This window comes from Oryzias latipes, chromosome 24 (genome assembly GCF_002234675.1).
Source record: "Oryzias latipes chromosome 24, ASM223467v1".
NCBI lineage: Eukaryota > Metazoa > Chordata > Actinopteri > Beloniformes > Adrianichthyidae > Oryzias > Oryzias latipes.
Genome location: NC_019882.2, coordinates 18,475,818 through 18,489,995, shown reverse-complemented (window position 1 = coordinate 18,489,995; position 14,178 = coordinate 18,475,818). Strand labels below are relative to the sequence as shown.

The following is a 14,178-nucleotide window of genomic DNA, read 5'->3' as shown; positions in this document are numbered from 1 at the left end:
TATGGCTCGCGAGCCATAGGTTCCCGACCCCTGCTGTAGCGCGTGTTTAAGGAGTAAGGAGCAACAGTGAAAGGGGGGGAGAACGGGAGAGCAGCTCTTCTCTCCTTCCTCCTGTGTCGCGGCAGCAATATGGTAGTAACAAAAAACATACCAGTAATAGAGAGCAGCAGAGACTTAAAAGCGCGGGCCTCTGCGCAGAGCGTGCGCTAGAAGTTTCCTTCCATAACAGTGACACACCGTTGCTCCGCGGACGCCTTTGCGCTCTGCCCTTGGCTTCTCCCGCGGGCTACTTGTCTCTCCCTTCCTATCTTCTCCAACACCCCTCGCGAGGGGGGCGCCAGGGAGGAGCGCTTCGTGCCCACTGATGTCCAGTCCCTTCGTGCGGGACGCGGCTGCTGGTGGACGGAGAGAACAGTGTCCGTGCAGAGCAATCAGACTTAAGTTTTGTGTTTGAGGGGCTGGATGCTTTGTTACGTGTGGGAGCCTTCAGACTGCCATCCGCCCCGCAGCTCTATGTGAACGAACAGCCAAATTCAGGAGAAGGACCATGTCTCCATCTCACACAGCCGCTTTGGCTGGGGGGTGAGCTTTTCAAAGCAAAATGCCGCTCAGTCCTTAGAAACTGTTCAAACGATCACGTACATTTGTGTTTCCAGTCGAGTCCCAACAAAATAAAGGCTGATGTTATTCCCACATCGTGCAGAAAATCGATGAGGGAAAAGCTGCAGATTGCGGCATTTCCTGCATGGATTTATGTTCATACAGGCTAAATGATGTTGTAAGCGCATGTTAGTCTTCACCTAACAGTTCTTCATGCTTTGTTCTGCCACAAAAAAGCATTGACCACACAGATTAAAAATAAAATGATGAGTGAACAGGCACTTCATAATAACCATAAGAATAATAAAAGCATGTTTAAAAGATCATCTCGTATATTACGGAGCTGCTAAATAGATGGACTAGTGTCACTCTGACTCAGAGGTAAATCCACACCTGAGCTCGAGCTGTTCTCTCCGTCACGCAGCTGACCGGCTTTTCCAAATCCGTTAGTGATGGTGAATTTTTTCACGCTGCTTTTATTTTTATTTTTTTAACTTGTCCTGTCCAACAGCTGGGCAGGCAGATGAGAGCTGAGGGCCTCTTGTGTTGGACATATTTTACTTTAACAACAGGGGTTATGAATCTACAGACAAACCAGAGGTATGACTGAATAAACCTTTTTTGTAATTGAGGCCAAACTTTATTAATTTCAATCATGTTTGAAAATCTTTGGTGTTGGACCGGACGGAAAAGGAAAGAAGGGAAGAAGAGAGAGGGATGTTACACAGGGGGGGGAAATTAAAAGCTGCTTTTAACCATTGCTTTTAACTTGAAAGCTGCGTCATATTGTAGTGAAGGTCACATGCACGTTGGGTCTAATGGCACCAAAGGATTGTGGGATGTTTCTTTTTGTTGAACCATGACTGAAGTGTCTAAGACCTGAAGTCAGGCCCATGCTGTTTGTCTGTTTATAGGTATGTTGAAAACAAATTGGCTTGCTGCTCGGAGTTGAATCATGCATTTAGCCTCCAGCCATACTGAAGGAGCGCTCAAGGCGGCCGTCAGAAAAATCCATAAATTAGCCGCGTCACTGAATAATCCGCAGGGCTGTAAGCGTTTGACAAAAGTAGCGGCTTATAGTCCATAGGGTGGACTTTCTTTCCTTAACTGAGGGGTACCAACAATTTTGTCCACCACTGTATTACTTTTCTGTCTTCCTATAGCTTTGTCGAATTCCTTCTAGGGGGCGTATACATTGACTAGTGTAACCAGGATATTGTTGATCTTTCCTTTAACAATGACACAATTCCCATCTTTGTCACTATCCTGTTGAACTTTTTCAAAGTTGACTGTATTTGATAACGTGAGTTAACTTCTCCTTCTGCTGTTTTTGTCGGAGCTGGAAAAACGGTTTTCATAACCAAATTTACCAAATTTTTCATGCTCATTTTTGGGAGATGTGTTACTTGCATGAAGATCACCTGTGCTTTTTCCTTTTTTAGTTTTGTTAGCACTCTACTTCTTTTTACTGGGTTGCCAAGACCGTTCACATGTTTTGAGACTATTCTATAGTTATCCAGTCCACTCATTTATTTTGTTAATAATATTTGTTACCCGACAAAAGAACAAAACCGAATAAAAAAACATTGTAACCTCAGGAACAAAGAACATATGAACAGCTTTAGTACCAACCGGTACCTGTAACTTCCACACATTGGAGGGAGTGTCTTTCCCTCCTCGACCCCGCTGGGAGGTCCAGGGTTGTTTCTCCTGTTAGGAAGGGGCCCTAAAAAGGGTTTGGAGAGCAAAGAGATCGCTCTCGTCCACATTGTCCAGCATGTACGTCCTTACATCTGCTTCTGGTGCCGCTCCAATTTTCCAAATGAATTGAAGAGGCCGGCCTTTTGGCGATTCCGTGATGTATCCATTTCCGTCATTCCTTTTGAATTCCCTCAGCTTGTCTTTCGCTCTTTGTGACGTGGAGGGTCTGTTGTCCTGCTGGCGTCGAGTCTGCTGCTGCCATCCCACGATCTCCTGCAGGTGAAGCTCCGCAATGTCTTCCTCCGTTGTCGTTCCCGGTAGTTCCACTTCAATCCCTCGTTTGTGCAGCTGAATCCGTATACTAGTGTAGGGAGTTTGACAGTGTATTCCTTTTCCCTTCAGAGCCTTCTTAATCGCTTGGTACTCCCTGTGCTTCATGGCGACCTCAGTGGCATAGTCATGATCAAAATAGATGACTGTCATTCAGCCTGATCCGGCCTTTTCTCCTCAACGTGCCCCACGCGTGTCTCCGCCTCATCAAGTTTCTCCGATATGCCGTGCATTTCTTCGCTCACACTGTTGAGTTTACTTCTCATCTCTTGACGTGAAGCATTAATGTCCTTTCTTATTCCCTCGTTGTCCTCTATCATTTCAGTCTTAAGCGACTCAATGGCTGTCAATAGACCACTTAGTTATGTTAGCTTTGGCGTTAGCTTGCTCGGCTAAGATATTAGCTTTTACCGTCGAGTTGTTTTTATCGAGCGATCTCGGCATTCTTTCGTTTTATCGGCCTCTTCTGTTATTATCCCCTAACTTATTAGTGCATTCGAGTTTATAAGTACTTGTTACTTACTAACTTTAAGTGAGTTATTCTGAAGTTTTTGCAGAGCAGCTGCTGGACGCATCTTTTCCCCTACGTCGTCACACCGGAAGTCCCATCAAAATACTTTTTTATGTTTTTTCCCGACTCAAGAATCATGAACTACAAAAGCAAAGAACTAGGATCTTAAACTTCATGTGCAATTGAAAGCATTTTGAATTTATTTCCATCAGCTTTGGAAACGTGATGTTGAGGATTTAAAGGTGTTTTACCTGCAGAGGCATTAGCAGCAGCTGAGGAACCGGGAACTCCAGCATGTCTCTGAACCTGAGGCGACTAAACAGGTGGAAGCAGTAGCCTGGCCGGCAGCGTCCGGCTCTGTGAAAGACATTAATGTAAAGATCAACATTTTCAAACGTCTTTCTGAATCTTTTTTACATTTTACACAGAGATCCTATTCTTTTTTTGGCTTTTGAAAAAGTATGGGTCCTTCTCCGTATTTATTATGTCCTGAACCTGACAATGACAAATTATAATCATCATTATTACTATGGTTACGTGTAAACCAAGTCTCCCACTAGGCCTGACCCGAAATAGCTTCCATTGTGTCCCGGACCGACCAGACTGTGTATACACACCCGGGCCTTCAGTAGTGCCCCTCATGAACCCTTTTACGAGTTAGAAACCTGCTTTGCATTGCAGATTGAAAATTCCTGTAGCAACAATTTATGCCTGGGATTATTTTCCAGACCAAATCAATCCTCCTCTCTCTCCTCAAAAACAGTTGGATCACCCTGTCATGTAGATTATGGCGCTTCAGTTTTTTAAAGACGTTCAAACTCCTTAAAGGAAACACTATGATGAGTGCTGAGGTTTCACACTTCTGCACAGTCACAACACAGTACATCAATACTGTCAAAGCAATAACTCATTGTGTAATGGATAAAGAAATAGTGACGTGTGTTGAAATGCAGTGCTGCGAAGTGGCTGATAGTTTTTCCCCTTTCCCGTGCTGAGCTCTTCATCTGTAATGTTCTGACTTGTCCAGCAGCTGAGCAGACACCTCAGAGCTGAAGGCCTCTTGTGTTGGACTGACGTTACTTTTAAATAAGGAGTTCTGCAGGTTCAGACACACTGGGAGCATCTCTGAACTACAAAATTCTTTCAATAAGAAGCTACAAAGAGAAAACAGGCAGGCCACTGGCCTTTGAGGATTGCAGGTCAAGAGGTCGTTTACCTTCCTTTCCTTTGCAGAACACTGGCTTTAGAGATCCACGACATCTTCAGCGTAGATGTATGACTGACTGCATCAAAGTACTTCTGCAGAAATAAATGTGAGCTTTTTACCAACCAGAATCTGATGAGTGATGGAGTTGCTCTAAAAGACATTTCACCTCTTTGACTCTCCCAGAGTCGATGACAAAGACTACATCGTTGATGGTGATGCTTGTTTCACCAATGTTAGAGGAGAGAATCTGAAAACAGAAGCTTAGATCAATATTTGTCTGGCTGTAACTACAGCTTACTGCTCTTTTAGGGTTTGTTAGGTAAATAAAGAGAACACATTTCTCACACTTAAAGGCCCAATATCATGCTATTGTTAAGCCTTTCCAAGTAAACTATATCCATATATGAAAATATATTACCTTTATTGCACTAAAATACAATACTAAACGCGTTGTTGAGGGTCAAAGCTAGGCGTTCTGACATTCACAGAATAAAAGTACCCCAGGGTGCGTTAATGAAAACACAAAACACAGCTATCAATCGATTGTATTGAAAATTAGAAAAAACACAACACACACACTAGACGGGACGAACGGGGAGATCAACTGTCCAAGTTGATGCACTCAGAGATGTTTCCTGCAGTAGGGGGGTGACCCGTTGAGCTGTACTGCAGATGTTTGGGTTGTTGAAAGGGATGTAACTGTAAGGCTTGGTTCAGTTTGGTGGCTCAATATCGTTGGGGAAATCTGAAGACAACACACGACAAAAACCTAACCGATGAGTTGCTCAAAGGCTGTTCAAAAGAGGGTGGCCAGTGCCGGTTTGCATGACGTGTTCAAAGCGTGTTCAAATGCTCACCACAGCAGCACCAACAGCCAAGAGGAGGAAGCAGGAAGTGCACCCACAAAACCAAAACTAAAGTAGCTACGAGGACCTGACACAATAAAAGCATGTGCCAGGTGTTTCTGCCTAACTTGATTGCACAGGGTTACACAGGTCAAACTTGTAAAAAGTCTTTCAGAGCGATGCAGCACTCTTGAACTATCCAAGGTACTGGGGCGTGTTTTGTTGAAAAATGTCAACACGGACACAAGAAGCATGTGGAGAAGAAAAAAACAAAAAGAACTGCCAAAGATTTGAGAAGAATCGAGGGTGAAGCTACCAAGAACCCTTCATCCATCAGTGCTGCCATTAACTACAATAAGAATCAAGAAGTACGACATGTTCAGTTCTCAGAGTCATGGCCAAAGTAAGAAAAGCTGCGACCAGACCAGCTCTCAGCAAGATGCACAAGTCAAGAATGGGCCAAAAATATCTCCAGATGGACTTTTCAAAGGTGTTGTGGCCCGATGAGATGAGCCTGACTCTTGATGGACCAGATGGATGGTTGGACACAGAGCTCCACTTTGACTTTGGTGATGGTGCGGGCAGGTCTCATTAAAAGTAAGCTAGTTGGACCTTTTCGGGTTGAAATGCACTCCATGAATGGTCTTGTGGCTATATTGGTCAGTGAGGCTTTTCTTTTAACATTTCAGAAAGGTTATCTGTAATTTTTGAAGTGTGTTTGTTATTCTCACTTTAACCCTTGTTCTATCCTAGGCATGTTAACATTGGGAGTTGGGTCATCTAGACCCACTAGACAGTGCTCTGAACCTTTTTTCTTCAATGATTTGTGATCTTCACTGGTGTCCATGGATTACATGAAATCTTTCCACCTTTATCCACCTTTGCCATGGGAGGGAGAACACCTCAATGGATGGGGGGGTCATAGGATAGCACAAGGGTTAACAGATGAAAACAAACAAGTGAGGTGAGAGAATCTTTGTTTTTCAGGGAGTTGCGTAATAATTCTGCACACTGTTAGTTGCCTAATAATGGAGTAAATGTAGTTATTCTAAAGTTATCTTAAAACTTCACCTTTACTAGTTTAAGATTGATGGTTTGTTTCTATTATGGATCGACCAAATCTACTGCAACAATACAATTAATCCTCAAAAATACAACGTGTCTAATAAAAGTGCACACATGTACAATATATATTTCTGGTTCTTTCTGGAATGTATATATTTATGTATATATTAGAGAAAAAATACAGACAACGAGAGAGAGACTCACAATTTTTCTGATGCCAGGTGGAGAGGGCTTGACAGCCATTTTCCGATCCAGGGTGTGAACGTCTGAATGTAAAATCAACACCTGATAGCTGAAGGACAACACCTCATCAGTCACAAGGTCAGACTACAGGAAAAGTTGTGTCACAATATTTCTGGGTAAAATAAAAGGAACCATCAAATTGTGGGAACTATAGACTTAGTTACTTTCTTTCATACAAACTCACACATATGCACACACACAACTGACTTTTTTATGAAATTATTTGAAGTTTTTTTTTTTTTATTATAGCATGAATTCTTTAAAGACCCACTCTGCTTTCATCAGAGTGGGTCTTGTCTTTGGTTAGGTTTCTTTATGCTGGAACCAGAGGTGAGGCATTTTCTATGGGTGATGTCAAACTCGCTCAGTCCACTTCTATATACAGTCTATGCTGTTGAATGCACTCGTTGCGACTCTGAGGCACTGCTATTCTTTTAGGTTCATGGATGTTCTCACATTAATCGGCTTGACTCGTAATATTTGCTTCAGAAATAAGGAGAAGCTTGTTTGAGCATCAATGTGAACATGTGAAACTAATACTGTTATTATTATAAGACACTAGTTATAGTGTCTTATTATAATAATAATAATACTAACAAATACTATTGTTATTATTATAATAATAACATTTGTTAGTATTACTATAATAAAACACTATAACTAGAGTCCTGAGCAGCTTACCTTGCTTGCTTTCTTTACAATGCTATATTTCTCTGAGACTCTTCAGAAACAGAAAGGTCAAGGGACTGGTTAGCCATTCACTGTTCCAGGCCTTCTTTATGATTGGACCAGGATAGGGTAAAGGAATTCACCACAGACAACTACCGTATTCTCACGACTATAAGGCGCACTTAAAAGTCATACATTTTCTTCCGCCAGCAGGGGGCGCCCTATGAGCCGATGCGCCTAATGTGTAGTTGTTGGTCGTAGAAGAAGATGGAGTGAGGAAGGGAGAGAGATGCAAAGACCAAGTGCAACCCAACTGCAGTGTCACTGTCTGCGAATTTAAAATGTACATGCTTCTTCTACCTCATAACACTTAGCCAATTCAGTAAGGGAGGGGTAAGCAGTGAAGCAGGTTGCACACAGACGTAGATGAACATTCAGCAAAACAACATGAGACTCACTTCTCTTCACAGCCACCTAACTCAAGGTGTGGTAATAAACTTCCCATGAGTCTTAGTGGCCATGGGCGGGCTAAGGCCCAGGTCCCAACACTTGTTAACAAGATGGCTGAAGCCCTGTTGGAACTGCAGCTATCAGCTACGCGGAGGAAAATAAGAAATACATCAAACTAACTCAGATTTGCTCCCGTTGTTTTTTTTAAACACACATTAAATGTGTGTGTGGCTTTAAGCTGCTGTTTTCGCTAGGGCATAGGAGGAGAAATGCAGAGAGAGACTGACGGAGCCTGTGTGTGTGTGTGTGTGTGTGTGCTGAAAGCAGCAGCGAGAAAAAAGGAGACGTGAGCACACGCGTGTGCACTGTGTGTCTTTAGCGCTTGTGTAGGATAAGGAGGAAGGGAGACAAGAGCGCACAAGTGAGTGACCATTCAGTTTGTGTTATTCAGTTAGGGAGAACAGTAACATCCAGAGACTGGATGTTAACCCACTCTAGAAGCGCTGAGGGTCTGAACGGGGCGTTAACGTGCCCTCGCCTTAACACCCGGTGCGCCTTTTGTATGTGTCAAAGACGGAAAAATCCCCCGTGACTGAGACCGCGCCCTACCATCCGGTGCGCCCTATGGTCATGAAAATACGGTAACTCAAAGTAAATCCATTCAACTGCCGGGCAGATTTCTGAATAGGACTGCACACCCAACAGCCTGATTGGATAAGCATGCTTTAAGATTGATGCCCAGTTTCCATGTTCTCATGCAAAGATGGATTATGCGTTTGATATGAAAACAAATAAAGAGCAAGACTTGGTGCAGTAAATGATGTAAGACTCAGCCACTCCAGATTTAAGCCAAATCTTGAAGACGAGGTCATTTGAGAGAGGTTAATGACTGCAAAGTGGTGGTAGGAGAAAGTGTAGCCAGACAGCACCGCATGGTGGTGTGTAAGATGACTCTGGAGGTCAGGAAGAAGAAGAGAGGGAAAACAGAAAAGAAGACCAAGTGGTGGAAGCTACAGAATGAAGAAACTTGTGAGGAATTTAGGCAGAAGTTGAGACAGGTCCTGGGGGGTCAGGATGAGCTTCCAGAGGACTGGGAAACTACAGCAGAGATTATCAGGGAAACAGGTAGGAAGGTGCTAGGTGTGTCATCTGGAAAGAGGAAAGACGGTAAAGACACTTGGTGGTGGAATGAGGAAGTACAGGAAAGCGTCCAGAGGAAGAGGGTGGCTAAAAGGAAGTGGGATGTAGAAAGGACTGAGGAAGGTAGACAGGAGTACAAGGAAGCGCAGCGTAGAGTGAAGAGAGAGGTGGCAAAGGCCAAACAGAAAGCTTACGATGAGCTATATGACAGGTTAGACACAAAGGAAGGAGAGAAGGACTTGTACAGACTAGCCAGACAGAGAGACAGAGATGGGAAGGACGTGCAACAGGTAAGGGTGATTAAGGACAGAGATGGAAAGGTGCTAACAACCCAGGAGAGTGTACAGAAAAGATGGAAGGAGTATTTTGAGGAGCTGATGAACGAGGAAAATGACAGGGAAAGAAGGGAGGAGCTGTGGTACTGTATAAGGTCGTCTGGAGTGGCAGAGAAGTATGTCAGAGTAGTTCAGGACATGTATGAGAGAAGTATGACGGTGGTGAGATGTGCTGTAGGTCAGACAGAGGAGTTCAAGGTGGAGGTGGGACTACACCAAGGATCAGCTTTGAGTCCCTTTTTGTTTGCTATGCTGATGGACAGGCTGACAGACGAGGTAAGACAGGAATCTCCCTGGACAATGATGTTTGCAGATGACATTGTAATTTGCAGTGAGAGTAGAGAGCAGGTGGAGGAACAGCTAGAGAGGTGGAGGTTTGCTCTGGACAGAAGAGGCATGAAGGTCAGTCGTAGTAAAACAGAATACATGTGTCTGAACGAGAGGGATCAAGGTAGAAGCGTTAGGTTACAGGGGGCTGAGGTGGAGAAGGTGCAGGAGTTGAAGTACTTGGGGTCAACAGTTCAGTGTGATGGGGAGTGTGGAAAAGAGGTGAAGAGGCGAGTGCAGGCAGGTTGGAGCGGGTGGAGGAAAGTGTCAGGAGTGTTGTGTGACAGAAGAGTGCCAGCAAGACTCAAAGGAAAGGTGTACAAGACAGTGGTGAGACCAGCTCTGCTCTATGGGTTAGAGACGGTAGCAGTGAGACAGAGACAAGAGGCTGAGATGGAGGTAGCGGAGATGAAGATGTTGAGGTTCTCCTTAGGAGTGACCAGGTTAGACAGGATAAGGAACGAGTACATCAGAGGGACGGCTCATGTTGCCTGTGTTAGCGACAAAGTTAGAGAAGCCAGACTGAGATGGTTTGGACATGTTCAGAGGAGGGATAGTGGATATATTGGTAGAAGGATGTTGGAGATGGAGCTGCCTGGCAGGAGGGCAAGAGGACGGCCAAAGAGGAGATACATGGATGTCTTAACAGAGGACATGAAGTTGGCTAATGTTAGGGTTGAAGATGTTCATGATAGAGTGAGGTGGAAAAGGATTATTCGCTGTGGCGACCCCTGATGGGAAAAGCCCAAAGAGAAAGAAGATTGAAGACCTGGTATCTCTGTTCAAATACTTTAATAAAACTAAAACAGCTTTTCTTAAATTAATAGTAAAAAATTGCCTATAAAATTAATAAAGCACATTAAGACATTTGTGTGGTGGTGGTATAATTGTATGTGTGACATAAATTGGTTTTAACCACAGTACTCTAAGATTTACCTCTCCGGGTGTGTGCAAAACATTTTGTCCTCGTTCAGAATGTGTTCCCTCAGAGCCACGATTTCTTCATATCCAGGGAGAAAGATGAGGACAGCTCCTGGAATGGAAACATCTATGAGGATGACAGAAATGTGCCGTTAGGGGATAGGAATAATTCAGATATGTCTTCTTTTCACTAACATACTTTCATTGACTCTACTGAATTTTAATCTATATTTCAAGTCATGAAATTTAAACAGTTTGACAGTTTCAAAAGCTGGTCGTACAGACTGAGCTGTAATGCTAAAAGTATTCACAATAAAATCATTTATAGTCTTCTCTCACTCTCTGTGGGTGGTTTCTCCCCCAAGCTCGGGTCTTCTGCCTGGGAGCTTGAGAGTCCTGCAGTATCTTAGCTGTTCCTGCACTTTTCTAGACTGTTTCCCATTTTGACCTTGGGGTTTCCAGTCCATATTCTGCACACATGTTCCTGTACATTATTCCAGCCACTTGATTGTGGCGCTCCATGTATGCTTTCCCTGCCAGCATCTTACACCCTGCAGTTATGTGCTGGATTGTTTCAGGCGCCTCTTTGGACAGCCTACACCTTGGGTCTTGTCTGGTGTGGTACATCTACACCTTGGGTCTTGTCTGGTGTGGTAGATCTACACCTTGGGTCTTGTCTGGTGTGGTACATCTACACCTGGGGTCTTGTCTGGTGTGGTAGATCTACACCTGGGGTCTTGTCTGGTGTGGTAGATCTACACCTTGGGTCTTGTCTGGTGTGGTACATCTACACCTGTTGTCTTGTCTGGTGTGGTAGATCTACACCTGGGGTCTTGTCTGGTGTGGTAGATCTACACCTTGGGTCTTGTCTGGTGTGGTAGATCTACACCTTGGGTCTTGTCTGGTGTGGTAGATCTACACCTTGGGTCTTGTCTGGTGTGGTAGATCTACACGTTGGGTCTTGTTTGGTGTGATACATCTACACCTTGGGTCTTGTCTGGTGTGGTAGAACTACACCTTGGGTTTTGTCTGGTGTGGTACATCTACACCTTGGGTCTTGTCTGGTGTGGTAGATCTACACCTTGGGTCTTGTCTGGTGTGGTAGATCTACACCTTGGGTCTTGTCTGGTGTGGTAGATCTACACCTTGGGTCTTGTCTGGTGTGGTAGATCTACACCTTGGGTCTTGTCTGGTGTGGTAGATCTACACCTTGGGTCTTGTCTGGTGTGGTAGATCTGAGCCTCTATGGCTCTGGTGCTCAGGGCTTGTTCCTGGGCTGCCAGGATGAGCGCTTCAGTGCTGTCCTGTAGACCAGCCCTTTCTAGCCATTGGTAGGACTTCTTGATATCAGCCACTTCAGTAATGGTCCGGTGGTACATCCCATGCGGGGGTTTGTCCTCCCATGAGGATCTGTCCTCCAGCACTGTATCCTCTGCTCTCCCTTGCCTGAGACATTCACTGAGCACACTGTCAGTTGGGGCCTTGAGCTTGATGTATTCATGCATCTTGGATGTTTCATCCTGGATAGCGACTTTGACGCTCACTAGGCCGCCTTCCTTGCGGCTAGCATACAGTCTCAGGGTGCTGGATTTGGGATGGAACCCTCCATGCATGGTGAGGGTCCTCAGGCATTACCTTTCACACTACTGCCTACCCCATAACCCATGAGAGACAATGAAACCCAGGTCATGAAACCTCAAACCTCGCTTGGCCAATCAGGTGTACGTCAGGTGCTGGGGAACCAGAGCACCCTAAAGACACTTTTTGGCTTTTCTACTTTGAATTGAAGATCAGCTTCTAGTTTTCATAACCAGATGAGGTCGGAGTCCCCCATGTTTGGAGTTCTTTGCTCTTGTAGTTCCTGAAAATATTAAAGCCTGTTTTGTTTGAATCCATTAGGCCTCTTAAGCAATGTTTTTCAACCAGTTTGCCGCGGCACACTTGTGTGCCGTGGGAGATGGTCAGGTGTGCCGTGGAAAATTGCCCTCATTCACTGATCTAAAAACATTTTCCATCTACAGGATTTCAGCTCTGTGTTCATCGAAACAGGCCCTGATAAAACACTGAGTAGTTAGGAATATGCGTCATTCGACAGCATCAGCAACGTTCAGCAGCGTTCAGCAGCGTTCGGCAGCGTTTGGCAGCATCTGCATCGTTTGGCAGCCGTTTCTCTCTTGCTTGCTTCTCTCCTGCTGCTTATGTCGAAGAAGCAAAGGCCACATTTAGCAGGTTTCTGCAGCAAAATGCGTTTCAGGTCTTTTTGTAGCCTCAGGTTATACCTATCCTTGACGAGCCGCTCATTGTTAAAGCTACATTTCCCGCCATTTCGTATCATTTCATGACAGAGAGCAGTTTTTAAAACTTTTCAAGGACTTAGAAATTGCATTTTCAATTTCCAAAGCTTTTCCAGATTCTCATGCCCGTACAAACCGTGTCTTTACTGTCAGGTGTTAGTCAAAAGGGCGGGGCCTGTTCACAGACACACACAAACATTACATACAAATGGGTGGGACCTAAAAATGTGACACCAGGGCTCCAGACTGCGACCATTTGGTCGCATTATGCGACCAAAATTTGAGAGTGTGCGACTGAATTTTACATCCAGTCGCACATGTGCGACCAGTAAATTTGCCTCCCCACCCTCCGTATTTTTTATACATTAAACGTGGAAGGGGCACGTCAATAATCAATGAAATAATCAATGAGACGCGAGCGCACACGCACGCAAACACACACAAGCTCGCACGCATACACATGAGACGAGAGCACACACTCGCGTAAGTGGCTAAAATGCGTGTAGGGGGAGGGGCCTAGAGATAACCGAGCGCGCGTAAACATCTGTGGGAAGGAAACGGAGACAAAATCATCACAACCTGTGTGTGCATCTGAGCTATGAGCAAGAGAACTATTGATTCATTCTTCCGACCTGCAGCTGGTGTACCAGTGCCAGAGTGTACAGCAGGGGTCTCAAACTCACGGCCCGCGGGCTATTTGTGGCCCCCACCTTGAAATGAAAGTTTAATTTTAATGCGTCCTGCCAGTTTGTATGAATGACACCTTTTCATTGTCGTGTGCGGAGCTGACAAACCAACCAATCACAGTGGAGTAAATGACTATTGGGGGCGTGACAATGACCGGGCTTGAAAGCAGGAAACCTGACCGCCCCCTGACCGGACCACATGAAGGAGTTCCTTACTTTCCTTTAGAACGTAACTATTCGCTCGTAATTTTCTAAATGCATGCAGTCCGTGCTGAACTTTTCTCTGGGCCGCACAGACCCGGACGTTACGGGGGTTACGGTTAAGCGCGCGGCGTCGCATCCCCCCAACCAAACAGTTTATGCACGGCTGTTATGGCAGCACACCGCCCCCGCGGGAGTGGGGTCAGCTGAGGAGAATAAATGTTCCACACCTACATGCGTGACAGCTAACGGGGCTTGAACTTTAAACACGTGCGAGCGACAACACGGTTTAGTCCAAGACGCACTTAAAACGCGTGGTGAAAATGCAATGATAGAAGTGTTTGAGATGAACCAGCGGCTCGCCTGGATCATTGGGGAGACCGGGGGGGGTGATGGCGAATCTTCAGCGAGACTGAAGGAGAACAGGAAGTTGAAGTTCAACTCAGTTCAATTTAGTTTTAATATTCCTCTCCCCCTTAGTATGATCTGTGTTATTATATATTTTATATTTATTTGAATGTTTTGTAATGGATGTAGCCTATTTTTAATCAATTGGTATTTTAAATTATTTCAATTCCTCACTTAACTACAAAACCCATCAGGACACATGTCCCATAATGCATTGTTTTGTAGTCATAGGGCAGCTTTTAGTC

The 14,178-nt window shown here is 44.7% G+C and overlaps 1 protein-coding gene across 4 annotated transcripts in view; it reads right to left on the bottom strand.

The window, feature by feature from the left end:
• Window positions 1-14,178, bottom strand: part of ythdc2 (YTH domain containing 2) — a 142,082-nt gene that overhangs the window by 52,587 nt on the left and 75,317 nt on the right. For 3 of the 4 annotated variants that reach the window (XM_023952792.1, XM_020701809.2, XM_023952791.1), the window contains exons 15-19: window positions 10,360-10,471; window positions 6,464-6,551; window positions 4,516-4,596; window positions 4,359-4,441; window positions 3,394-3,499 (exon numbers count right to left, since the gene is read on the bottom strand). In XM_023952792.1, coding sequence (XP_023808560.1) covers window positions 3,394-3,499; window positions 4,359-4,441; window positions 4,516-4,596; window positions 6,464-6,551; window positions 10,360-10,471 — 470 coding nt within the window. The remainder of the gene's footprint in view (window positions 1-3,393; window positions 3,500-4,358; window positions 4,442-4,515; window positions 4,597-6,463; window positions 6,552-10,359; window positions 10,472-14,178) is intronic. The other variant, XM_023952793.1, reaches the window with a different exon arrangement.